Source organism: Molothrus aeneus, chromosome 7 (genome assembly GCF_037042795.1).
Source record: "Molothrus aeneus isolate 106 chromosome 7, BPBGC_Maene_1.0, whole genome shotgun sequence".
Taxonomy (NCBI): Eukaryota; Metazoa; Chordata; class Aves; order Passeriformes; family Icteridae; genus Molothrus; species Molothrus aeneus.
In genome coordinates this window covers 8,126,541-8,154,238 of record NC_089652.1, presented here as the reverse complement: position 1 = coordinate 8,154,238, position 27,698 = coordinate 8,126,541, and the positions used below count along the sequence as shown (strand labels likewise).

The 27,698-nt window shown below is 38.9% G+C and overlaps 1 protein-coding gene across 1 annotated transcript in view; it reads left to right on the top strand.

The window, feature by feature from the left end:
- Positions 1 to 27,698, top strand: part of COL5A2 (collagen type V alpha 2 chain) — a 98,270-nt gene that overhangs the window by 35,428 nt on the left and 35,144 nt on the right. Inside the window, exons 2-11 of the mRNA XM_066553142.1 lie at positions 14,338 to 14,562; positions 16,045 to 16,058; positions 17,325 to 17,357; positions 17,971 to 18,003; positions 18,642 to 18,695; positions 22,262 to 22,372; positions 23,922 to 23,999; positions 25,984 to 26,028; positions 26,529 to 26,582; positions 27,193 to 27,246. Of these exons, the coding sequence (XP_066409239.1) occupies positions 14,338 to 14,562; positions 16,045 to 16,058; positions 17,325 to 17,357; positions 17,971 to 18,003; positions 18,642 to 18,695; positions 22,262 to 22,372; positions 23,922 to 23,999; positions 25,984 to 26,028; positions 26,529 to 26,582; positions 27,193 to 27,246 (701 nt within the window). The remainder of the gene's footprint in view (positions 1 to 14,337; positions 14,563 to 16,044; positions 16,059 to 17,324; positions 17,358 to 17,970; positions 18,004 to 18,641; positions 18,696 to 22,261; positions 22,373 to 23,921; positions 24,000 to 25,983; positions 26,029 to 26,528; positions 26,583 to 27,192; positions 27,247 to 27,698) is intronic.

The following is a 27,698-nucleotide window of genomic DNA, read 5'->3' as shown; positions in this document are numbered from 1 at the left end:
CTAACAATTTCCAAAATGTATCTGAATGTGACTTGTTAACTTGGGTTTTGTTTCAGCAGTAATGAAATCCATGCTGGCTCATCCATTAGAGAGAGATTTTTACTGGGATTTTTTTTAGGACTGACCCAAATAGCTGTTTTATCTGTGTTGTTTTTGGTTTCTAACAGGTCTTATCCTTGGTTGAGGAGTATTCATATAAATATATTTTGTATCTGCACCTCTGGGCATAGATGGCACAGTGTCCAGTGCATTTTGAACAGGACAGGGATGCTGTGGGTTGGGGCTCTGTGTCAGTGAGGTCACTGCAGCAGTGCCTGAACAGTCACCCAAGCTGGTTGAGGTACAGCCCTGCACATCCCCTCCTTTCTGTCAGAAATACCCTCACACCCTCTCCCAGGCTGTCCCCCAAAATACCTCCCCTCTCTCTTTTCCAATGCTAGCTCAAGGATTACTCTTCCCCTGGTTTTTCCAGGTTATTCTGTGGTTTTATCTTACTCATTGAGGTAGAAATGTTGGCTGCCAGCTGGAAACTGCTGGAAACAGGGAGGCCTTTTATGGAAATGCTGACACAACTTTATCTATAGCATAGCAGTGCAAACCATCTGTTTCCAATAAGATGCTTATTATCTTTTCTTGTCAAACTTATCACTACAAAAATATTTTGCTCCCTTTAATATAAAGGGGTGCAGTTATGGACATGATAAGGATGAGCTTTATGAAGGATGGTTTTCCCTTCTGATACTGATTTATGCGTGTTTATTTTATTGCCAGAGGCAAAAAGCCATATTCCTTTTATATTCTCCCAGTTCATCTCTTTTGGTAGTTCTTTAGGGATACAGCACAGAGGACCACACTTATACATGTGTCTTATTCTGTGGCTTTTAAAATTGCTGCAATTTATTGTTTAAAAACTGGTGCACAGGTGACTGTGCTGAAGGGCAGTGGTAAACAGAGTCTGTCAGTGAGAATGTTGATCCATTAACCTCAGTGCAACTCTAGTTCTTCACACAAATTCTGTGTACTTAGTCTGTGAGAATTTGTCTGGTCTTCTGTTTTGTTCACTTAATGCAGTTCTGTCTGTTGTTTTACCATATGTAAAAGTAAGAATCATGACAACAGGTAGAGGTTAGGAGAGTGCAGGCTTTGAAGGATTTTACTTTAAACATTGAATAAGGCCTTGGTGAATAGAAGTAGAGAAGAATTAATTCATATGATGATACCAACTCAGTGCTGAAGGCCTGCTGCTTGTGGGTGGTCTATGAGTATCAATTTGTTTTATTACATTCATCTCCTGTGTGTTGCAACATTGCTGAAAGCCTGAACTCTCACATGAAGTTTTGAAAGGAGCCAGGCAGAAAGCCCTCTCCCATGGAGATGTTCTTTGGTGTGTCAGCACGTCGCATTTCCATCCCTGCTCTCCTTCAGGCAGAAGTTACCTTGTACCTGAGGGCTGGTGAAAAGCTGTTTTGGGGTACTGCCTGTTCATTGAGTGTTTGGGAGGTCTGGGTGCAGCACACAGGTGAGGCAGTTCTGCCTGGGATAAGATGCAGAGCTCGGTCTCACTGCATGTACGATACAATCTGGCTCTTTGCTCATATCTTGCCTCAGTGTTGGTGCAGATCAGTTGTGTCTCTCTCATGTGTTGTAGCTCCACTGTGGGGCACTCCTTTCTCAGAGTGCTCTGTCTTGAGCACTGGTGTGCATCTTTAGTGGGCTGAAATTGTCACTTCTTAAGCCCTGCAGTGCATTTTATTTGAGAAAACTTGATTATAACAACCCTTTAATGAATTTGATTCCAAGCCTACCAACCTCGTAGGATTAGTGATAATATAATGTAGTGATGACATGTTTAGCCTGATTTGCAGAAAAGATTGTTGGCGGTGGTTGCATGAGGCTGTGTTAGCCCAGACCACCAGTGGAGAAGGAGTTAGTGAGGCAGGGCATTGGCAATATTGCATTTCTTCACTAGTGTAAATAAATCTAGCAATAGGGCACTGCGTTCTGGAGATTGTCACAAACCTCTTTATGGGTAGATGCCAACTATTTCTAATCCTTTGGGAATTGTCCAATAGGTAGGTATCTATGTGAAAAACAGCTCCTGAGCAAGGGAGTGAAAGCCAGAATCTTCAGCTAGTGTTAACTGGAGCAGATACAAATTTCTCAGAGCTGGCTCTTCAAATTAGGTGTGAATGCAATGTATTTCCAGCCATTTTCTTCAAGAAAAATGAGTAGTTCTGGTGGTACCCTTGGTGATTTCAAAGTTCTAAAGGAGCTAAAAGATCAGATTTGTTTCAAAAGTTCTGCTAAGTCCGATCTATAACATCCTTGACTGACTAATTGAATTGCAGAACCAGGTAGAAGAAAACACATTAATTTGCAGAGATGTTCCAGTGTTGCTTTACAATAAAATGCAAGTAGTGACCTAGGCAATAAAGCCACCACTTAAAGAACTTGAACATAAATATCTTACAGGCTTTGAAGAACCAAGATAATGGTTTCACTTCCGTCCTTCAATGATTACAAGCATTGGTTTTTACTGTTACCTAGAGGGTATTCCAGCATATTCAGTGCTTGGCTGAACTGGATTCATATTTCTAAATTCACAGTAAAAAGCAGTCAAATGATTGCCTATTTAAGGTGTTGAGGTTTACTTCTTGCTTCAGAATTATCAATACCTAAAAGAGTCGAGCAGCTCTTAAATGGGAAATTGTAATGTTAAAGTGCCTTCTTGGTGTAACACTCAGATGTGTGAGGTGTTGAAGTAAGGCAAATATATGGGTTTTCCTTAGGGAAAAAGTTTCAAAGAAGTAATTTGGGGCTTGAATGGAAAAGTTGAAGTGGAAGGGTTTTGTGGTTCAGAAAATGAAAATATGTCAGAACCTTAAAAGATAGGAAATGAGGTTACTTTTGGAGGAAAAATAAGACCGCTGAAGACTCTGATGAGCTTGTGATAAGCTAGAGTTTATCTGAACCAAGCAAAACATTATTTGAGCTTCCCCAGGGACTGATTTGAAAAATATTGCAGAGATTTGGTGAAGGGACTTGCATTATTTTTGTATGCCAAACTGCTGTTTCAATCACAGTATATTGTTTTAATGCAAAGCCGGCAATAATTCCTTGTGCAAACAGAGCCCACAGGGCCTTTAGGTGGACCTTTATGTTGTTTATGAAAGTCCTGAACTGTAAGGTTCAAACAAGTGATTGGGCTCTTGTTATTTGTCGTTTGTATTGCAGTCTTAAATGCTGTGTGAAAGATGCAATTTGAGATGCATTTCTTGTACCACAGATAATCACTTCTAATGATCCCCTGCATTAGAGAGAAGAAAAAAGCCAAACTATGCCAAAAGGTGTTTATAAGAAGTTGATGTGATGCATCATGAAATTTCAGTGCCTCTAAATGTAACACAATTATGCTTTACATGGGATTAAAGCCCACTGACATTAATAAGTGTTTTTTGATGCCATTGGGTCTGTCCCCAAGGGTTTATCAATTAATGGCACTGAAGTCTTAAGTAAAAGAAAAAGGCTGGTTTACAGCTGGGTTTGTGCTAAATTCTTTCTTGAAACCTTTTCTCTAAGGAAAATGTAAATATTTGTTTTACTTACTATCATGTAAATTTGGAGATGGCTAAACTAAGACACTTCTACTGTCAAACTGGGTCAAACGTGTTGTGCAGGATTCCTGGCTTCCAGATGATGATTTCCACTTCAGAGCCCAATGTTTGGTCCTGTTAGAGCCCAGTTTTATGTCAGGGTTCCCTGTATGGATTATACTGGTTACTGAGTGCAGTGAAGACCAAGTTTTGATACCAGCAATGGGGCATAGTCACATTAGAGTGCCCACATACTGTGAATTGTTCCCTAGATGGTATCTTGAGCCTAATGCTGGAGTTGCATCCCTTAAACACGGATGCTTCTCTCAACCACACACAGGTTTCCATTCTTTTATAGAAATGCTTTATTTTCTCTTTTCTATTTTATGCATTTACATCACCTAATTTCAGGTCCTAGCTCTGCTTTGGAGTTAAGTGGTGCAACAAGATGTCAGTATTCAGAGTGCTTTGCTTTGGAAAAAAAATGTTATTGTAACTTGGATGCTGCCTCCTTGGGCTTTTAAAGGCCCATATCAAAGAAACAATAGTATGGTAAAATTAAAAAGATCTGAAAAATGATGAAGTAGTTTTGAAAGGAGGAAGTAAGGGAAATACTAAATAGATTAAGTTCAAAGCAAACAGTAGCTGGAGGTGATGACGGCTGGTTTGTTTTAAACTAGGCATCCCTACTTGAATTTTAATTAATTCCAAACTTTTTAGTATGGATTATTTGCCTGACAAAGTTCATAATGCTTGCTCCCTGAAGTATGGAATGATGTCCAATGATTAGAGCAGGAGAGCCTGCAGAAAAGCCTTTCATTTCCTCTGTCCCAGAAACCATAATCCTGCAGCAGAGCTAAGTAATGGCTGGTATGTATCCATTTATCACTGCTATGCATCTAAATGACAGGGTGGATAGTATGTCTTCTTTGCTGACCTTTTTCTTTTCTTTTTTTTTCCTTTTTAAAACATTTGTATGGACTAAGAATTGGGACAGTACCAAAGACATGTTAAAATTAAATGGAAATAAAAATATGTAATTTTTTCCAGTGTGTCATACCGTAACACAGAGTCTTCAGGTGGCAAAGATACCTGTAATTCTTCTTTCATGGGATTTTTCTTACAAAGTTAATGTTACCATTTTCCACTGTTTCAAGGCAAAAAAAAAGAAAGTGGATTTGGCTTAAAATTATTTTTTAAATGTGATGAAGTTATGCAGCATTCTGAAAATGGAATGAGGATGTTCTTCCCCTGACCTAGCTCTGTTCTTCTTCCAGTGGGATTTAAAGTACGTTGGTTTGCAAATATGAGTCTACTTGAAGTCATCCTTGTTGCATTGTACAATCACCAGCCTGTGCTAGAGGGGAAGCTGCTCTTAAATAACTGAGTTTTCCCTTGCTAGCCTGGATGAGCTGGGGCAACCTTGAAAAGGTCTCATGACTCAGAAATGATGAAAAAGATGGAATTGGGTCAGGTTGGTGAAAACATTTTTCTGCAGCTTGACTTAGACTTTTTACAAGGTTTTTATTGGTGTGAGGTTCCCTCTAGCAAATCCCAGTGGGTTTTTTTGACTGAAATAGGTGATTTCAAGTATCCTGAGAATGAAAGAAAAGGTTTTCAAGTTATGTAGCTAATAAAAGGACTGTCCTTGTTATTTCAGTAATGAAACGCTCTCCAACAAAAAATACCCTCAAAAAACCCACAACCTACATTGTAGAAAAATTCCTGAGCAATTCTAATTGTCTTGCTTTTATATTCAGTCTTAAGTTTTTTATCCTAAACCTTTATTGAAATGAGCTGAGTCCTACTCACTTGTTACTAACATTGCTCCTTTTACACACTGAAAGGAGGGAAACCGCTTATTGATTCTATATCGGTAAGTAATAAATAAGTTTAACTCTCTCTTGGGCATGAGACAAGTCCAAATCTCTGTCTCTTCCTCATGTACATGTGTGTGATTATCTTCAGGATGACACTTGAAAACTAGGGTGCTCCTTTAGACCCTCCCTCCCTGATGCTGTGTGGAAAGCTGCCATGGTGCCCTGAGGGCTGCCAAAGTCTTTTCCATGTCAATTAGGACCAGAAGTTGCTGACTGAGCTGTCTGAACTGTGGTAAAGGTAGTGGTGGCAGGAAAGAAACAAGAGGCTTTGTTCCTGAAATTTTTGCAGATTTTTTGCTTACCATTCTTCTTTTTTACTTTCTTAGAGGCTCAGAATTTCAGCAAATGAATGGCTTTGCTGTACAAACAGCATATTATGAGTACAGCTTTCCAGCAATACCTTCCTACTCCACCCAGACACTGGGTAGTTTTCACTTCAGTTTGAAATGCTGAGCCTGTTGGAATGCAAGGATTTTTAATTATGGAACTGAGTTTTCTTGCTAATTACAAATCTTTATTTTTAGTTGAAAAGGAGGGTGATATTAGCCAGCAAGGATGCATTTAGAGGATTACAGGAGTCCATTTTACAAACCACAATGTAGAATAGCTTTGTGGAAAAGGCAGGGTGTAATGATAGGTTGCTATTGAACTTTGATGTGTATGGCTTCAAAGAATGAGGGTGTTTGGGCAGCAGCAAGTGTTTCTCTTAGATATAATAAGAAAAGACATCCATATGCATTTTGTGTGACTTCAAAAGAGCTAAATCCTGCAAAACAAGGAAGGCAAACCAGTTATTTTGCAGTTCATTGCTCTTTTACCAGTTAGACTCAGTGTTAGAGCATATGTGAAACTGGAACAGGAGAACTTGTAAGATTTGGAATAGATGGGTAAGAGAGGAGCAGACAGAGCTAGGGGCTATTTATTTAATGCATTTTCCCCTTTCCATTGAATTGGTTAAATCTCATTTCCTTCTATGAGATGATTGGCTTGGTGCACAAGTGAAGCCACTGTTTACTTTTGGTTCAGCAACGCTTCTGACACCATCTCCCACAGCATCCATAGAAAAATTGGAGAAGTACTCACTATGGTACTGAACAGGTGGATAACAAGGTGAATGATGAACTGGTGGGACTATTGAGTTCACAGAGTAATGGCTGGCAATTCTGAGTCCAGCTGGTGGATAGATCATGGTGATATTCCACAGGGATCTGTGCTGGGAACACCAAGAGATGGTTGTTTCAGAACCTGGCTGACATAGTGCAACCTTACCCTGCACGGCTTGTTCCTCAGGCCATAGGTTTCTGGCTGACTGGACAGCCAGGGTGGCTTCTTGTGAATTATCCCTAGATTTACTACAGGATTCCAAATGGGCTGTGAATGGAAATTGTGTCTAACTGATAATGGCACAGGAAGTAGCTGAGAGAATTTTCTTCACAGCCAAAATGCATTATTTTTACTAAATCACAGCAGTCCAAGTCTAGCTTTTGGAAAGATAAAAATCAAACATTTATGGATTCCAGAAAGTGAGCCAAAATAGACTGTAGAATAATATTACATTTTTACTGTAATCTTGCTATTTTAGACTTAAGTTTAGAAATATTATGTGCAGTCATTATGTTGTGATCACATTTACTTAAATTTCCAGTAGCAGCAAGTTGGGCAGGATTTCCACTGTTGGGGTGTGTTTGCTTTCAGAAGGTTTCAACCTCTTACATTTTGGGAAATGTGCTAATTTGCAGGTTTAGTTTTGTTTTAGTTTTAAAGACAGTTCCTGCATTGCTGAACTTGTGTGTGTTCAGCAGTGCCAAGCCTAGGCCCTGCCTCCGCTGCCTGAAACGTGTTTGCTGTGTGTTCTCTTTGTGAGCTCCCCACCAAAAGAATCTGATGTTTCTCTGGGACCAGCCTGTCTTCATGCAAATGAAGTGATTCCTCTTAAAAATGTCATTCCTTAGTCAAGAATGTGCTCCAACGTTTTGCTTATAAAACGGAATGATCTCTGTTGCCTCAAGCTTCTTTTGAGATAATAAACAGAAAAATTGCCCATGATAAGCACTTTGTTTAGGCTTTTTCCACACTGAGTCAGCAGTAGCTGGACTGACTTGAACTACCTTGCATGACAAAGTCAAAGCAGAGCGTTTGTGGCTGTGTGGGCTCCAGCAGAGACCAGGGACCCTGCTACCAACTTTGCCTTTTGACTAATTTGCTCCAGCTGCTGAAATCTGCAGTAGTGTTTTCTCAGGCATGCCCTGAATGCCTCTCCATGACAGTCTCTGTGCAGCCTTGGACATTTGGAAGTAATATTTTTTCCCATTGTATGCTGGAGGCTTGAATGTGGTCATCCAAGAGTATTTGTATAAGCACTGCTGGCATATCAGTCACTTCAGCTCCCTCCTTCACCCAATTCTCCTGCAGGCACCCAGCAATGTGTCCAGCCAGCCTACTTGGGAACTGAAGTAAAAACAGAGAAAAACAAAGTTAAACTTGTTTACATCTAACCTTGTTCATGGGATAACTCTAATGAGTTAGTTTAACTGAGTGCTTTTGAAAAAGACACGTCCAAGACTGGGGTAACCAAAAGGAAAGGACCAGTCTGACTAAACTTTGAGCAAGGTTGCTTTTGCGCAGTTTCCTGCCTTGTCTGGAGTGTTGACTCAACAAGGGTTGAGGTCTTGTTCGGCAGCTCAGGACCAGTGAGGTTAAGATGCAGATACAACACCATGATTTGCTTTTAGGGAATTGAATAGTGTATTAAACATTGGATAGTGCTGTGGGACTGGTGAGAGAAAGTATTTTCTGCCTTTGTATTCAGCATGTGTTGGATCTTGTAATAAAAACATTGTTGATTGTTCTGTGTTGGAAATGAAAGTTATCCATAAAAAGGCAAGCAAAACTTCTCTTTGCTCTGATGGAGACATAAATTCATGAACCAGTGAGAAAAAGGAGAAATAGGGACTAAGAGAAATAGGAAATAGGGAATGAAGTTGCATACTTCAGATATTGATTTATAATTACTTTGGAGGTTTTTAAACTGTATCCTAAGCATAGTTTTTCCTATTCAGTTTTCCCCATTCAGTCAAAATTGAAATCACAGTGCTGAATGGAAAACAGATTTATTTATTTATTTATTTATTTATTTATTTAGGCACAATTTTCTGGAAGAAACAAACCCCAGCTGCCAGGTGGCACTAAGAAAGCCCTTCTCCCAAGTCAGGGTATATTGTTCTGCTGTTGCTTTCTGTTTCTGGACTGCTGTTTAGAGCTTGGAGGCTGGATTTTCTTATTTGGTGAAAATCTGAGGTTGAACTCCCTCCCAGCCAGAAGCAACTGGCCAGATGCAGTGTATGGCTTTAGGAAGGCTTCATTGATGGTCACAGCAATTTCAGCAATTAATTATCTTCTTGGGAGCTGACTTGCACCTTGATGCTTCACAGTATTAATTCATACTTAATGGTATTTGTGGCCTCTGCAGAAAAAGCAGTTGAGCCTGTAATTTTTCAGTTGAAAATACATATTTTAAAATTATCTACATTATTTAAGAGAATACCCTGGAACTTTTCTACTTCTAAAGTCTTGCAGCTCCTTGTCTAGAGAGCTGACCTCCTCAATCACATTGAAACTCACTTGGACTTTAAAGCATTCAACACCTTTTATTCTGTGGAATGCTGTTAAAAAGGTTTATTAATTGTCAACTTTGCAAATTATCCCCTAGGATTTTTTAAAGCAGGAACATTGGAGGATGGATTAACCCTCCCCCACCTCTTTTCCTAAGAAAAAGTTCTGATGAAGTCTGGTTTCCTACAGGTTTGTGTTTTAAACTTTGTGCCTCTATAAATTCCCATAAATACAATGGAAGGGATTCGTTCTTACTCACTTTTTTACAAGGGAAGTTGGGCAGTAACTTGGAACTCCCTTCTCTTCCTAAATGCTTATGTGCACAAGATTGGCAAAACTGTGTATCAATTCAGTCTTTTATTAGTAAAGTATTCCAGGTTCATCCTCATGTATGTAACTGTAAAGTACTTATGTGAATTCTCTCTGTTAATCATTATTAACAAGAATTGTTTCTGTGCAACAAATGCCAAATAGATTTTGTATTTGTCAGCACTCCTGAAAACTGATTTTCAGAATAATTGGTGTTGATATTACAATTTACAAGTCACAGTAATTATATATATTAGTATTATAAATGATACATATTAGTGTTATAAAAGATAATACTTGATTACTAAGAAAAAGAATAACAAAAAAAAAAAAAAAAAGATTCTTATTGGAGTGAATGGTTTTTCCCATTGATTTAATGGGATCTGGATCATGCCCTAGATTATTGTTGCAGCAGGCTGGCAGTCAAACATTATTAAGCCCAAGGTCCTCTTGTCCCTGTCCTGGCAGTCTGTACACATGCACAGCAGTACATCTGCAGAATGGTTGCTAGCACGTATCATCTTTCATGTTGATTTACTTCTGCACCTCTGCTTTGTGAGTCAGCAGGATTAACTTTTGTAATTCATATCTCAAAACTCAGCTTTTCATTTTCTAGCTTTTTAAACTTTAAAACCACTGTATCTGTGTAATCTTATATTTCTCTATGCTTTTCACAAGCTAGCATGACGATGACAGAGAGAGGATGAGAAGACCCCTGTGCAAGCAGTTTTATTTCCAACCTTTTTTCATTAAATAACTGTACCCCTTCTGTTCCAGTCTTTTTATGTTAAACAATGCAAAAGAATTGGACTTTGGTTACACTATGCATCAAGAAGCCCCTCCTGGCAGAAGAAAGCCTAAAACTGGCAGACTGCTTTCAGTACCAGTCATCATCTTTTTTGCTTTTGTTGGACTGTGCTCTCTACCACTGTAGGTCTGTCAGCCTCTAGATTCCTTTAATTAGCACATTTGGTAGGACCAGTAAAAATGTGATGAAATGGAGCTGCTTTGATGCCAAATCCTTTTCTTTTCCTTGTCATTTCATCTATGACTCAATGCTGTTCATGTCTGCAGAAAACACTCATATAAGCAGGTTTTGCTCAGGCCATTTATTTTCTTCAAGTAGGTCATTGAAAGATGTATTCCTGTCCTTCATATATCTGCCATCACCTCAGCTGAGGTGGTGGTGGTTCACTTATTCTACTTTTTATGGTACACAGTTTTGTGTTGTCATTTCCCCTCTTTCTTTCTGTCTTTCTTTCTGTCTGTCTTTCTTTCTTTCTATTTGTTCTGCTTGCTTCCATGTCCAGGCATTACTTTCCTTTTTCCATGTACAAGTTGGGAACCAGGAATCAGTGAAAGCAATATGGGCACAATAATGTGAAGTAAGTAGCCTTAAACAACAAATGAAGCAGCAGTAAATTTTTAGGTTTTGCTTTCAAAATGATGCGGTGAAAAATTGAAATGATTTCATATGCTGTCTTTTAAAACCCTTGTTCTGCTGTTGGCTTGAGAATTAACCTTGAGAGAGATGTACCTGAAATGAAAACAAGCTCAGCACAAGCAGCCCAAAGGAGGTTTTACACACCTGGTCTGTGCAGGACCTTTGACACTTGCTTGTGATGACTGATGGACATTGACAGCCATCTAGTGGCTGGGATGGCATGTTAGGTCCCCGTCCCCTTCCTCCCCTCTCAGTAATTAGTACAGCTTCAGTGGTGCCACCAAACTGGCTATGGCAGTGCCTGGTGTGATTTTACTTCCAAGCTGCTGATGCTAGCTTCTGCATCTGAGAATCTGGTAAATTAACTGTAACTGACAGTTTGACTGCTGATAAATTAGATCTTTAAAGTTAAACCATACTCCAATACATATAGCAGAAAAAAAATTGCATTTTACCTACTGTGCTTTGCATTGAAATTCTCTTTCTGAAGGTTGGTTGTTGTGTAAGCCCATGGATGAATGAGTCCTTAAGTGTATCATTGAGTATCTCTCCTACCTTGCCTTTTATATTTGCAGACTGCTTTGAGACTCGGCGGGTTTGAATCCTGTCACTTTAGTCGGGTCCAATACCAACTAGAGTTGTATTTTTTGTTGGTGAAAAAGGAATTAGTTAATGGCCTAGCAGATCCTTTTGCCTCATTAAAAATTTCCAAATCTGCTTCTCAAGCCACTCAGCACCTAATGTTACAGCTGTAGAGGTAGAAAGAACATGTGATATACAAAGAGTTTGTAACTTGGTCTCTGTGAATAAAACAAACCTGCACATTTGCAAGGCAGAGAGGAAATGGTAGAATGGTTTCCTTTGCTGCCTTTGCTGCTCTGGGTGTAGCTGGATAACACGCCTGCAGTTGAGGCCTGGGAATAGAATGTCAAAATGTTCTTGTGAAAGGAGCTGGCTTTGAAACAGCTGCCCTTTCCTACTCTTTCAGTGTAATGCAGTCACAGCAGAAAACAACCCCTAGGAGTACCACATGTAAATAAAAGATGTATCGTTGTGTTTTCTGACAATATTACGAGGTGGTATGTTTTTTTCTTTTTGTTTTGGCTTGTTTTTTGGATTTTTTTTTAATTGCCATCATATCTACAATCTGATAGGGAAGCAGACTTCTTAGTAGCTTTCAGAAGTTGGTATGTGCTTTTCCCCCTGCCTTTGTCTGCCTCTTTCCCAGCCACTGAGCAGGACCCAGGCAGAAGCTAGTCACCATCTGGCTCAGCTCTGATTTGCCAAAGCAGTTGCTATGTGGTTTATTTGAAGTTATGACAGAATGCTGACTTTGGGCTCAATAACTTAGAAATTTCATTTATGCAAACTGTTGCTCTTTTGAACAGCACAACGAGTTCTGTGGGTGATATGTTAAAGAAGACATAGACCATATGCCAGACATCTGGGGGGAAAAGGCTAAATATGTCAGACAGTGCATTATGTCATGCTCACAAGGGAGAAATGAGAAGAGTGGTTTCCAAAATACGATCTGCAGTTTGGAAAATGATTCTCACAGTGTCATAAATGGACTGTGCAGCATACTTAGTTGATGTCTTTACTTCACACTGAAAACATTTCCTCCCGAGCTTCTGCAGCACCTCTTCGAGTCATTTAGTCTGTTGGTGTGATAAAGCAATTGAAGAGGAGTTGACCTGGTGAAAATTTCAATTTGAGTTTGTGTTAAAAAGCTGTTAGTGATGGCAGGCAACAGTTAATGACACATCTGCTCCCTTTCTTCAGGCTTTGACTTTGATGGAGTAACTGGGCTTGAGATGAGGCACAAAGCTGAAATTCCAAATCTGCTCCTATTTATTACTTTGTGATTTTCTATTTACATCTGGTTTAAATTAGGACGGGAATATATAGAACTGTGAAATTGTCTTTGTGCTTAGAGCTGTTAATTTTTACACTAGTAACAGGTTTGCTTAAACAAACAATGGTTATGATCATTGATTAGGCAGATGTGTCCTGTGTATATAATTGACTCTACTCCCAGTCTTGTATCAGTTAGAAATTAGACCTGTTTGGGAACTTTCAGTAGTGCTTTTAACTAGATTGTCCAATTTCAAAGATATTTTGGATCGGAGGGATTTCTGTGGTCAGATGAAGCTCCCACCCACGTAAGATCAGTCTTCTCTGCAGCATCTCAGGGGTCAGGACAATAATTTTTGGACAGTGTGTGACAGCTTTGCCGTGTGTGACTCAGACACTGTCTTGGCACTGGGATTCTTGGTTTGCAAGTTGCGACACATGGTCTGTGGACAGCCTGGGGATGGTTCTTTGGTTTTGCAGCTGCTTGCTCCTTTAGGGGATAAAATATTTCATATTTGAGAAATTTCATTTCTCAAAATGAAAAAGTCCTTTCTTGCTACTAGGGTATTCTGTGAAATGTTGGATACACAAGCAAAACTTTCTACTTTACTTGTTTTGTGATCTCTTTCTCAGACATATTTTAATTTTAGGAGAAGATACTGAGATATACTCAGCTCATGATTAAAAAAAATTCCAAACATATCCAGTGTGTTTGGCTACAAAGTAGGAAGAAAACAAAGGCAAAGACTTATATATGGTAAAACAGTACAAATATGAACGTGACTGTGTGAATAAGTAAATAGAGAGGATGTATACATATAGTCAGTCCATACTGGTCCTGTATAAAAATAGTGACAAATATGGTTATGGTCTTTCATATGGTTAAAATATCTAAGAGCTATTTTGTATGCAGTTAAGAAAAATCCATGGCAGTATTGTGTGTGTGCTGGGTTAATCATTTGAGGCTATGACGAGCTGGATTATAAAAACTGGACATAAATCATGTGAGGAGCCTCTTGTTACTCAGGTGGAGACCCTGCTGCAAGTACCACTGTACCTGCTGTTGCCTCTGGACAGAGGCTGGCTGTCCTGTTTGGAAGACTTGATTCTCTATGCTGGTATTCCCCCACACCTGTACAAAAACCTCACTCAATAAATGAGTCTTTTATCTTTCCCCCAACTGCTGCTGGGTCTGTTGCGCCCTGTCCCATCTGGCTGTGTAGGCCAGCAGGGAGCAGGCAGCCTGTGCTGTTCCAGACAGAAGTCACAGGTTCTTGTCCCCAGTCAGACTCTGCAATGAGCTGTGCTCAGCACTTACACAGAGCAGGGAATTGGCAGGAGCTCCTCAGGGCAGAGGTGACACCCCACTGAGCAGAATGATATCCAAAGACTCATGAGGCAAAGTTCCTTTGATAGTGTGGGGAAATTGGGGACTCTATTTTACTTCTTTCTGATAAAGAAATGAGGTGGTAAAAGAAGAAAGACACATCTCTTAAAAGTCCTTAACATCAGCTATGCTGGTGCGTTGTTTTCTCTGTGTATGTAATGCTGCTTCTCATCTCCAGATGGGCTCCTTCCTTGTCCAGTCCCATTCCTTCAATTTCATGGTTGGAAAATGTGTTGTATATTCTCTCCTCTGTCCCAGGAGAAGATGGTGAAGAAATAGCCTGCACTCAGAATGGACAGATGTACCTGAACAGGGATATTTGGAAGCCCTCACCGTGCCAAATCTGTGTCTGTGACAATGGAGCTATTCTTTGCGATGAAATCCAGTGTCAGGACCTGCTGGAGTGTGAGAACCCCCAGGTGCCCCCGGGAGAGTGCTGTCCTGTGTGTCCCCACACACCACGGGACTTTGACCCCACCATAGGTAAGAGCCTTTTCTAGTTTGAGAGGAGAGGCAGCCCAAAGAACTAGAAACCTTGTGATACTAAAGTCCCTAAAGCTGTTTTAATGGTGAAAATTTAAGTCTGAAAATCGCATATACTTGGCACTTATCCTCCCTCTTGGGCTGCCCCATAGCCAACTCAAAACCGTTTGCTTTGGAACCATGAGTCTCATATAAGCCCAAATGGCTTTAGAGCTAAAAGGTTGATCTGCAATGTCTTGATGTTTTGAGGAGGTTGAATTCTGGCTTCTTTTTGTAATAAATATCTTATTAAGATATATAAATATCTTAATATGTTTATTACATATACTTCTCTTTCATCTGAAACTGAAAGAGAAGTATATATAATAAACATACTAAGATATATAAATATTGAATACATAACTATATATAATAAGTGCATTCTTTCAAATGCTCAATTCAGGGACCCTCTAATAAATGTAAACTGAGTCAATGTAAAATGTTTCCCCAAAGTGAAAACATCCTTTTGTGAGATATAAAAGAAGCATGAAGTATTATTGACTCCCTATTTGCATCTTTTCTATTATATGCCTTAAGGATTAAGTCTTTTCTTCCTGAAGAAACTTAGATAAAGGAATCCCCTTCAATTTTCCTAAAAGAAAATTTTTCACCTTGCAATTAAAGCCATGTAACACTGTGTATTGTATTATTAGAGCTACAGTCAATGCATAATAATTAATTTCTTCGGGAAATATAATTGCTGTTGATCAGCTTAATATTGAACAAAGTAGAGATAAAGACAAAAGCAGGGACTTTTGTAATTGAGCAGTGGAGCAAGATGTGGTGAGCATTAATAAATAGATGGTGCATCCTGCTCTGTGTTGGGAGGCATTGGGCCAACACCAGCAGGATACACCCAGCAAATATAAAAGCAGTATGGATACATTCCCAAATTCCTTATTGTTATTCAAGGCATTTATAAAATTTTTTATGAAGGATTTTTGTGGGCATGAGTGTGGCTATATGGCTCTGAATGCACACTCATGGTAGTGCAGGTGCTTTCTACAAAAAAAAAAAAAAGGCCAAAAATCCCTCTGTGAACTCTGTCTTCTGAAAAATACCATGTAATATGTTGTGGATCCATCAACAGTTATTGTTGGAGTCAGTAATAAAGCTTCCCTTGACTTCCTGTCAGTCATTAGGCCAGCATCTGACAATCCCTCACAAGATACTCTGCTTTCCCAATGTGTTTTTTGTTACTCTGTGCAATGAGGACAAAGGCTGAGAATTAGAGGACATTTTTGCACAGTGTTGTGATTCCTCACACCCAACCCAGGGAGTATGTGTGTCCCTGGGAACTCTCCCAGCTCCCTGTAGGTGATCCTCTGTCTCCAGGATCAGGGATGGCTCTAGGTACAACACCTTCACTCAACTCTTACTATTCTGTCTCTCAGAGTAAAATCACTAATTTCTTCTCTTTTCCTCTTTTGTCCTTTCTCATAGGTAGAGGAAGAAAGGTAAGATTTCCTTTACTTTTTTTGTAATGTATTACTACCATTAAAATACTCCCATGCATCTCCTTGAAGCATATCATAAAAGACACACATAATCTCTGTTAAAAATATATAGTTCTTTCTCTTGGCCTTCCTTGGTGGCAAGGGAGATTGCAGTCCACATGAAAAAACATTGGGATGCAGGCAGAAATCCTGATCTTAATATAGAGAATCCCCTGGCTGAAAATCCCTGCTGTCTACATCAAAGGAATTCCAGTTGGAGTAGTGTGGTTGTGTCACCTCTAGCAGTGCCACAGGCTGAGGGAAGGGACCATTGTGTCAGTAGATGCTAAACTGATAAGGCTTGCAGCTGGTTTATGTGCTGAGGCTGAGCTGCCCAGTGGGCAGGAGGTGGCACTGGAGTCATGTGTCCTTGCCCAGAGCCAAGGTTCTGTGGGCAGCTTCTCTCATTGTGTGCAATTAAATAAAGGGAAGACCTGCTCTTACAGAAGAAATGTAAAGGCATTCCCATAAATAGGCTTCTAAGATAGTAAGCAACTGCAAGAAATAATTGAAATAACTTTTAGATGATCCATAACTTTTAGTTTATGGAAATAAATGCACTGTACCCACCTTATTATTTATTATTTGGTAAGCAAGGCAGGACATTTTTTATCTTTGCAAAGCCCTCTTTTTTTCCTTAAAAAAACCAGTTACCACCAGTGGGTCTAAACCCAGTTATTTGATGTAATCATTGTCAACACATTCAACTCAAAGAAAAGTCAATTGTCAATTGCAGTTGTCCTTCACTCTGAAGCTATGCAATATCATTGTATTATAACCTGTCTCTAGGCTGCAGATGGATTTCTATATCTATGGATTTGATGATATGTATTTTAATTTAGTATCTTGAAGAAATGGACTCTAAAGACTGCTCTAGGCTCTGTATTTCACATGAATCAAGTCATCCAACAACAGAGCTCCAATGTACTTTCTAGCACTTTCTAGCAGTTCTAACAGAAAAGTTTCATGTTTTTTTAGTTTGATTATTCTTTCAGGCAGTATGTTATGCAGCTAGAGGATAATGTTAATTTATGGCCTTCATTTAGTCAGTGTCCTTAGTCATGAAAATAATACGGATTATTTGTCACAGGTACTTTAAATTAGTCTTGTTGTATTTTTAAGCAAGCCTTACTCTTATCACAGTCACAGGGATGGTGTTGCTGAAACTGGTACTGGTAATTGCACTTCTTTTCTGGCATCTGATGTTCTGGTGTCTTTTTCCTACAGGGACAAAAAGGAGAACCTGGAATAGTGCCACCTGTAAGTCACTATTTTCTTCATCCATCAGCACACCCTAGAAGTGCACATATTAGTGCTTTAAAACAGAATTGCAGTAATAAAGTAAATACAACAAAACCATACAGCCTAGGAATGAAAGGAGTGGAATTAAGTATGCTGTTTTACATATATAACATTAGAAATTCCTATTATTTGTTAGTTCTGCCATAATTATTTTTATGGTTAGATTTTTGTAGAAGTGTAATGGTAAATTAGTATCTAGAAAGGAGTGAAATATAATTTCGTTACCTATTTAATCCTTTCTAGTGTGAAGACAAACAGATTTAAATAATCAATAATTTGAACCTAAACAGTTGTAATTCACTTATTTATTTAATCTTTTTTAGAGGAGCAGTGATCCTTCTAAGATTTTACTCACATTGCTAATAAAAAGACTGCAAACTGGAAAAAGATAACTAGTGCAAATTATATTAACTACATTTTTTCCCCCTTTTCCCTAAAAAGCCTTTTAGCATGCTTGGTACTTTAATGTCCTGCCTTGCTATTTGCTTTTCAATGACTGATTTTCTGTAGGGCAGTCAGGACAGATGCAGCCATGACATGTGGTGACTTTAATTTATGTTCCCTGCTCTAGGTTTCGGGCATACGAGGCCGCCCGGGACCAGCCGTGAGTACTTTGTAATCTTCTGCTTCTCTGATGAGGCATCTGCCACTGCCTGCCATGCCTGCTTTGTGCTGGGAGGGTGATGTGAAGGAGGATTCTGGATTCTTCCACCCCTCAGTGGGTGCTATCTGCAGAGCCTCTGGCTCTGAGGAGGCAAGAAGATGATGGGATGTTTTTACCAGTGTCAGTTCAGCCCATGCCTGGAGTGAATGGATTGTGGCACATGGACATCTGAGGTCCTTAGTGCTGGGTGCTGGGGAATGCCTCCCCAGCTGGGTCCAAGCAGGAGTAGGAGGAGCTGCAGGATGCTCTGTGCTGTGGCTGACCACAGAGCAGTCCTGGACTAGCAGGGAGGGTGTCTCAAACCCAGCATTCAGAAAACCTCTGCTAGATTAACCTATGAAGCACATGAGAGATGAAACCATTCTGTAGATCTCTGCATCATGGTTCTACTCCCTTCAGGCAATGTCCAGTTGAGAAGAAATATTGAATACTTGGTTATTATAGCTGTCATCTTCATGATGATGTAGGAAAAGACCCACAAATTATTTTTCAAATAAGCATTGGATTTCATATTTGCAGAGCTTTTAAAATCATTAGGTAGTTTAAAAGAGACTTAATGTTTCTGGTCTTTCTTTTAGGGACCTCCAGGCTCACAAGGTCCACGAGGAGAACGAGGACCAAAGGGAAGACCTGTAAGTTATTAAATATCTCAGAAATAAAGTACCTGAAGCAACTTCAAAAGATTAAATGGCTTTAAACTGTCTCCATGTCTTCTAGAGTTACCAAAACTGTCCTCGTATTTTCCAGGAATCAGGTAACAAAGAGGAAAACATTTGTACTTCATCATTACTGGGGTAGATTGAACCCTGAATTTTTTGAGAAATGGACAGGGGTTTAGCAGTAATTCCACCACAGCCATACTTTCTCAACAAACATTCTCAGACAGAACTAGAACATCACATTCTCTTGATTAGAACTCAATGGTTGCTTGCTGGTGACTGCTGTGCAGCAGAAGCAGTGTGAGCTGCGTGGCTCAGAGCACTGCAGGAAGCTCAGAAGTTAGCAGGAGTTAATATGTGACTACATTTGTTGGTATGCTGGTGAATAATGTAACCAGGATTGCTCAGTGGAAATAAAGACTTCATAAGGGAATTTCAGTGTCTACATGTGGAGAACCACAGAAAGGCCAAAAAGGAGTGCTTGAAAATACCCCAGATGACATGTTCCTTTTCAAAAAGCTAGGTTGAAGAACAGAAGCTGCTAAAAGCAGATTTGAGAGTCAAATCATTGTAATTTCAATGTGGATATTTTCCTAACCCTCAGGAGACAGCAAGCCAATACTGAGGTTAGGCATAGGCCTAACTCAGACTCCCTTGCCCTGTTTCCAGTGTGTGCCTGTTGTCTGGAGGTGGTAATGACGTTGTTAAAGCAGTGAAGGAAGTGTGCAGCCTCTCTGAGATGCTGGCCAAGCCACTGCTGCTCTTCAGATCTCCAGAAGACATTTGTCAGAAGAAAGAGTATCAAAATGCTTAATAGAACTCTTGGAGTCCTTGTGCAATCTTGGGGTGCACAGAGAAATCTTGACTTGTGTTTTCTGAATGGGGCTGTGTCTGAAGTGCTTTCCTTATGTGCAGTATTCCCAATGAGATGTTAAATAAATTCTGATTCCCTGCCATTCATCCCTGCCATTCATGCCATTCATCCAGAGTGGTTGGTGGCCACAAGTACCTAAAATCCCAAGAGGCTGTAAATGGCTTTGAGTCCTTTTGACACAGGTTATTATTCAGCTTTCGAGGAATAACACAGGATTGAGAAATTGTCAGCTTCTTTGCAAAAGTTCCATCAGAGTTTTTGATGAGCTGTGTGTATGCCAGAGTGTGGGTCTGAGACCAAGACCACTGAGACACAGTGACTGCTAGTGTAGGGGTTTATTTTTACTTGTGGAAAAGAAATGTTAGCTCACACCTGCAGTTTATATTATGGAAAAAACCCCTCATGGAGCAGATAATCTTGTACAGACTGCTCTTGTAAAATTAATCTGGTTAAATACATTACTGACTGGGGATGTTACTAATGCACTAAGCACATTTCCAAGCTGTTTATTTATTTCTTCAGATTGTTTTTTGTTGTTTAAAGTCAGGCTCCTGCTGACTAGTGAGCAGAAAGAACTCAGCCTTGCTGTGAGTCTCCACCTTTTACAAAAGCAGGACCCTTGGATGTAAAATTGATCCAGGAATATTAGCATACTTTTTATACCAGATTCTTTGTTAGTGTAACAGTGAGAGACAGCTAGGGAATAGTATGGCTGCATTTTTAGAATGCATCTAGGGAGGGGGAGTTTTGGACAATGATGACATTTTAGTTGTTAACAAATGGTCTTTTGAGGACAGAAAATAAACTTGGACATCCTCAGACCCATTCATATGTTTTTCTTTCCATGTGGATTTACACTCAATTTTACTTGCAGTAGCAGTTTGAGTAAATAGAAATTTGGGAGTGTCCTACCGTGAGCTTCTTTTTCCTTTTTTTTTTTTTATTATAAGCAAAACCTTTAATTGTTTCCTGACCAGCAGCAGCAGTGGGCCAGAATGAGAAAATTGTGTTTAAAGGCTGCCACCTCGTGGCATTTGTGAGAATGTTTTTCCTTTTTCCTCTTTTTTTTTTTTTTTTTTTTTTTTTTTTAAACCTTACTGACCTTGAACTGTTGAAAGAAAACGGAAGGGTTTTTTTCTATACATATAATCTATAAATGCTGAAAAATAAATAAATTGTAATCAATATTTTATTAAAAACCCACCAGATTGGTTACATACCACTAGCTACCTACAAATACAAACATGCATTTTGATGACTTTTTGGTATTGAGGTATGTAGTTGCATTTTTGCTTTTGAACCAGCTTGAGTTTTGGTGACTAAAAAGTAGGTCCTTTTATAAAAAGGATTTTAAAAAGGCTTTTTTTCTCTATTAGATTTTGTTAAGGTGTCTTGTGTGGGTATTGAAAATCAGCAAGGACACAGACTTGCCAAATTCTTTATAGCAAGCTGTGGTTTTGTAGGGTTTTTTTCTCTAATGCTTAGCTTTGTTTTCTTTTTGTTTTGAGAACAAACAAATAAGGTATCTCATTCTTTTCCTCCTTGGGACAGTAAGCACTTTTAGATTTGGCAGTGTGTACTTGTGTTTATAACAGATACATTTAAGAATGAAGTTTTGTGCTGAAACGTTCTGCTTCCATCCAAGATGCACAGATCTTCACATTTGTTCAGAATACCATCTATTCACTGCTCCTTCTGTGAGCCATACTAGTTCAAACCATACCACTTCAGACATAAATTCCACTGAAATATATTGCAGACACAGCCCTCACCTCATGGAAATCCCAGCAGTCTGATTGTTAATTGTGTTTGAAAAGATGACTCAGTGAGCCAGGCTTCTAAAAGTCTATGTTTAAGGATCCTTAAAATGGAAGAGCTCATTACATAGTCTAAAACTTTATCTTGCCTTGGTCAAGCATGTTATTCTAATGAAGAAAAGTAGTAACAAGCACTTTAAAGCCTGTATTTATGATTGAAGCATGTCTGTATTGGTCCCATACCTACTCATTTTTCTCCACTAATGTTTTATTAGTTGCCTCCATATTTAATTCTAGTTCTTATATGAGTTGAGTGCAGTTTGGGAATTAAAAGTGGGAGACACATTAAAATGAGAGCTACAGGATGGGCTCTAACCTATTCTGTAAATACTGGCTAGAGGTGGCTTCAACGCCAGGTAACTTTCCTTGCATTTCTGGCATTACAACTGTGTTAAGAATTCAACAGTGCTATGAACTGGCTAAACCATTCATGATATCAAGTAGGCTTTAAAAATCCAGCATTACTCTGGAGTTTCCTAAGCCTCTGTGTATATTTACACTTACCTGAGCTGTACTCATTTTAAAAGTGAATTAACTTCATTCTATACAGTGGGCAAAGCAAGGAGGTTTTTGAGGAATAGTATACTCTAGTGTGGAATGATAGGAAGCCTGAGTTTCTAAAAAAGCCTGTGATAGAAATTACTACAGTTTACTTAATTGTTGGATCCATGATAAATTTCAGTCAGTGCTTCTGATCTGAGGGTGGGAACAGAGCTTTAGGGATGTTGTTTTTTTGAAGATCTTTCTGTAGAAATACAGATTTATCCCAAAGAGGCAAGTGTTTGCCAGTTACAATGATTTCAGTGAATACCTTTGCACACTGCTGGCATTCCTGATTTTCTTTGTAGGGTCCTCGTGGTCCTCAAGGGATTGATGGGGAACCTGGTATCCCTGGCCAGCCTGGTGACCCTGGTCCTCCAGGGCATCCCACTCACCCAGGACCAGATGGAATAAGCAGGGTAAGTTTACATTTGCTCTAGCTCAAAGTGGAGTGTTAGGCCACATCCACATGATATTTATTTGCATAAATGGTGATTTTCCTTTGGTTCTGTGACCATGGAACGCTGTGCCCACTTCTGTCTCTCAGTCATGAGGGGCAGCAGAAAGTGGCACTGCAAATTCTGCCAAAAACTGGGACAAGTTCAATGCGAGAAACCTGGGAAAGGATGCACCTTTCACAGCAGATTTTAGCATCTAGCAAAGCCAAATTGCCCTAATCTAGAACCACCACAAGGGTTCTTTTACTTTCACCAGCCAAGGCATCTGAGCAATAGTACAGAGGAAATGAGTGCACCAAGTTAGGAACATAGAAAAGTAAAAATTAAGATAAATGAATTAGAAATAACTAATGAGAGAAACTAAAATGTGGTTGATAATACTTCTTGCTGGAAGTATTCAGACAAACACTGAGAAGATTGAGAAATTGTTTGTGAAAGCAGTGCTAACCAGCCTTATAGATACAGACAAGGTATTCTGCAAAACTTTTTTTCTCCTCCTCCCTCTATTGGATACTAATTATGGTTGATAATTAAATACATCTTTGAATTTTTCAAGTGTATTCAGTTATGCATTTATTGCTGTTTTGATGCCTGTTATGATTTCTCATTCCATTGTTCCTGAGAAGTTACTGAAAACAATAGTTATGGTGACAAAAATCTGCAATCTTCATGTTAGGCCAATAGCTTGCAACTTTGGGCAGCATTTCATGACCTAGACACATTTCCCAGCAGTTCTGAATGCAGTAGACTCAGCCCAAGTAAATATCTTCAGCACACAGGAATCTCTTAGAATCACAGAAGCACCATAATGGATGCTAGGCTGTTATCCTACATAGAATTCCACAGAAAAATGGAAGAAAGGTGTGGCTGGAAATCTAAGACATTTTTTGTTTGTATTCCTGTCTCTGACCTCAGCTCTGGCCTGCTGTGAATGAGGCTCTGGCTCTGAATGAAGCAAAATAAAACTGTTGATTTCAACTATTTGCTTGCATAAGAAGGAGGGCACTGAAGTTTCTCCCTTCATTGGTCTCTGTTAATTAATAGGAACAGCAGTGGCTTTCAGCTTTGCTGGATAAGGGCAAGATGCTTAAAAATTCTAATTTGTCATAATGAAATCAGTTACATTTCCATTTACCTTAAGATATTTCTGAACTTGAAGCATGATAAGTGAAAAAAAGCCTTAGAAAACATGAAGGAATATGGCAGTTTTGGTCTAGATTTGTAAGTCATGAAAAAATGTAATTAATTTAGTGGGAGGCTTTCCTCTTTTTTGATAATTTTATACTTTTTTAATATTAAAGTGGAAATAGAATAATAATAATAAATCTTTGAAGCTTTAAACACCTCATATTTAGAGGAGAGATAAATTTTGGTTTAGTGTTTAAACCAAAGAATTGAGCTGTTATCACTGCAAAAGCAAGTTAAATGATGAAGATGTGATTGCATGGATTTTTGCCTTACAAACCATCAACATAACTTACAGCTGAAATCATCCATCTTATTTTTCCAGCCCTTTTCAGCTCAGATGGCAGGACTGGATGAGAAGTCTGGACTTGGTAGTCAGATGGGACTGATGCCTGGTGCAGTGGTAAGACCACATTAGCCCTGTACTGTAAGAGATGCTGGAAGTGGATTGCATGTCCAAAAACCTGAAAGGGAATTCATCCTCTACAGCTTCCTGTGCCTCTAGAACCTGGATGTACAGTATAATCTAGGAGAGTTTTGCACAGTACCTGGGGAAAAAAGTTTTTTTCTATTAAATGACAACTTCTTTTCCCACCTCTATCATCTCTCCTGAAATTTAGCAGCTACTAAGAGTAAGGTACAGGAGAAAAAAACAGCTCATTGCAGAGTGACTTGAAGTTGTCAGGTATAACACAAAGCAGAATAAACAAATATGTAACTTCTTTTCACATGTGACATCAAATCAGGGTTTTTTGTTAGTAATTAAAAAAATTTACGTTCAAAACCAACTCTTAACTCAAATCTGTGCTTTGTTGTTTCAAGACAGACTTCCTCTGTCTCTCCAGTCAGTCCAGTTTTTGCACTGGCATCCCTCACTATTTAGATATGCTCTTTACTTTGAGTGCACTGGGGACTTAACGGTAACACTGAAATTTTCTGTTGTCTCTGAGAGCTGTTTGAAGAGATATCTGAAGAGATAACCACCCTAAGTTATCTCTTCTGGAACTCTTGGGGTTTTTTCTTAATAATACCTCTCTGCCCTCGTGCACCTCTCTTCACATTTGATATCTTGGAAATACTGTTACCCTCTTCGCTGATATTTTTAACATCCATTCTGAAGGAAACCATCCTTTAGTGATTGTATTGCCCATGAGTTTGCCCACCTGAATCTTATCCAAGTCCCTTCAAGTAGCCTTCATAATCAGTTCCAGTGCCATGTGAAAGGTTCCAAAGATAAGCTGATACTTTACCTTAGGACTAACTTTTGCAGTGATTTCTTTAAAGAACTTTTTGATGAATGTCTCTCTTCAGTGAATTTGCTTTATGAACATAAAATGATTTGTTCCACAAGTCTGTCCAGTTTGGCCTGTCTGTTGCTTTAATTGTTTTGCTTAATCCTTTCACTCAGTTTTTCTCAAGGTGTTGCATCTCTTGTGCTGCCTCTTCTTTTATCATTCTCAAATATGATTAAATTTAATATTAATATATCTATGGCCTTACACAAAGTCTGCTAAAGTCAGTTGGCACTCACTTGCTCTTTGTCATGTTATGTGACATTCTTTTTTCATTCTCTTGTAAACTGGGTAACTGACAGCTGAAAGAATGTTTTGCTTCTAATGTTCATTAGCTTTTTTTTTTAAATGGCCCATTGCTAACTCTTCTACATTCGCTTTTTAAAAAATAGTAAAAAATATATTAAATTTTAAAAGACATAATTCTTGAATTTCTTTCAAAATGAATGGTTGTCTGTTATAGATATTTTTGTATTCCTAGAACCAAGATAATGACTTTCAAATAAGTTGATATTTTGTGTTACAAGTTACAATTAGGTTTGAGATTGTTCCTAAAAGTACCATGGCACTTTCTGAGGGACAATCTGAGTTTTGTGTAACTAACCACAATGATTTGGAGAGCTCTTTTGGTGGTTTGTATGATACATTTAAACACATCCTTTAATTACTGCTTTTCAGCTTGACTGAGAACAAGAAGATTAATTTAATTTGTCATTGATTCCATTATGAGATTCATCTGGGTAATGACATTCCCTTCAAGTGAAGACTATTCCCCTCAACTCTTACTTTGTTACTACATTTTTTTCATGGAGCTGGACAGACACTTTGGTTATTGTGATTCCAGAGACTGTGAGGTTGGAGGAAGCAGCCAAGTCCGTATTTTCAGCTGCTAATGAAATTACACTCCTGTGGCTTTTGGACTTTGAAGATTTCATTCAACATCTGTTTGTGTTTCATAACGCCAGTTTTCTGAGTAGAAACCTTTCAGGCTGTAGAAATGCTGGTGGTCACTATCAGGCCATTTTGCCCTTTCTAGAGTGAATCTTACTTGGGAAAGGTTGTTTTCCAGTGTGTAACAAGTTGTGTGTTCAACAGGGTCCAGTGGGTCCAAGAGGTCCTCAGGGTCTCCAAGGAAAACAAGTGAGTGCTTCACCTGAGGGGATTAAATTGGTCAGAGATGAGGGCAGAGCTTGTGGTGAGAAGGGTTTGTGCATCTCTGGGGCAGTGTCCATCCTCAGTGACTTGTGGCTGAGTGCACCTTCACCAAGAAGGGAATTTAAACAAGGGCTCTGCTCCAGATGGACTCCATACACAGGAATTGGCTCCAAAAGAACAGTTTATTAGATCTTTAACAGGGTTTTAACCCAACTTGTTTTTTAATGAGTGAGCAGCAATGAAAATGGAGACTGTTCTTGTTTCAGTATTGGCATGGTGTTAAGTTTCCAGTGGGGTTTGTGTATGGCACAGAATTTATCTACAGCTTCAGGGGAACTTTCACTCCTATGGAAATGTGAATTGGTTCTGAATTAGAATCCAGACTCTCAGCCCTAGGCTGTGATTTTCCTGGTCATGGATTTTAAATTATATCCTTATAATTGCTTTTGGAATTTGTAACTGTATTAATCTTTGGTTAATTTTAGGGTGGTGCTGGTCCCACAGGCCCACCTGGTGAACCTGGAGATCCAGGACCTATGGTAAGACCAATAAATGCAAACATTTCTACAACAGAATTGCAAATATGCTATACTTTTTAATTTCAGAACAGAATTTTTGTCATGTTGTTTCAGCTGAAACTATTAAGTAACTTCAGTGAAGACTTGTGCTGTTTAAAGCATGTTGTCATGGATCAGTGAATTTGAGTTGTTTTAAATGTGAATAGCAATGATTATATTAGAAACAATCATTCTCACTTTTCCAACACAGGCCTGAGAATGGTTAGGCACTGGTAAAACCATACCTGATAGTGTAACTTATAAAAAGGATGATGAAAATATTTTTTTTGAGGCAACAAAATGAAACAAAAGTAAAAGCAAGAGCCAGAGATTTGAAGCAAACAGCAACTGTGATTTTTAATGTTTTGGGTTTTTTTCCTAAAGAATCCATCCTGTATTTTCTTATAATACAATGCAGGTTTTCTAGAGTCAGGATGGTTAGAAAGAGCACCACAAAGCTGAGCAAATGTGCTTAGGCATAAAATCGTCCTTTTTCTACATCTGTTTTTGTAAAACCAGACTTTGAAATGAAGTAAATAGATATTTAAGTGATGGCTAACCTGACTTCTCAACAAATATATTAATTTCCTAGGGGCCAGTTGGTTCTCGTGGACCAGAGGGACCTCCAGGCAAACCTGGTGAAGATGTAAGTTTGTTATTCTTTGTATCTTGTTTTATTTTTAATAAAACAAACATTGGCATCTGTGAGGCAGTGACTAACCAGCAGATGTGCCTGTTCTAACTATTGTCTGCTTTCCTTTGTAATTGTACTCCTCATTAAATCCAGCATCTCAGCTGTGAATCTTGGCAACCATTCCCCAACCCCTCCTTTCTTTTCCTTACATGTCATCATCATACCTAAAGTCTACACCATCTCTATTTCTTGTCTCATTAAGTTCTTAACTGAGACAATCTTTCTTGAAATCAAACATAAAAATAAATCACTGGGAGTCATTTGGAGGCATCTCCTCTCTTTTGGGATTTTATGTTGGGTTAGAAGAGCAGTAATGGCAGCACACACGTGCGTCTGGATAAGATTTTAATATTTAATTTATTTTAAAAAATTATAATTGATTATGTTCCTAACTGATTTTTTTC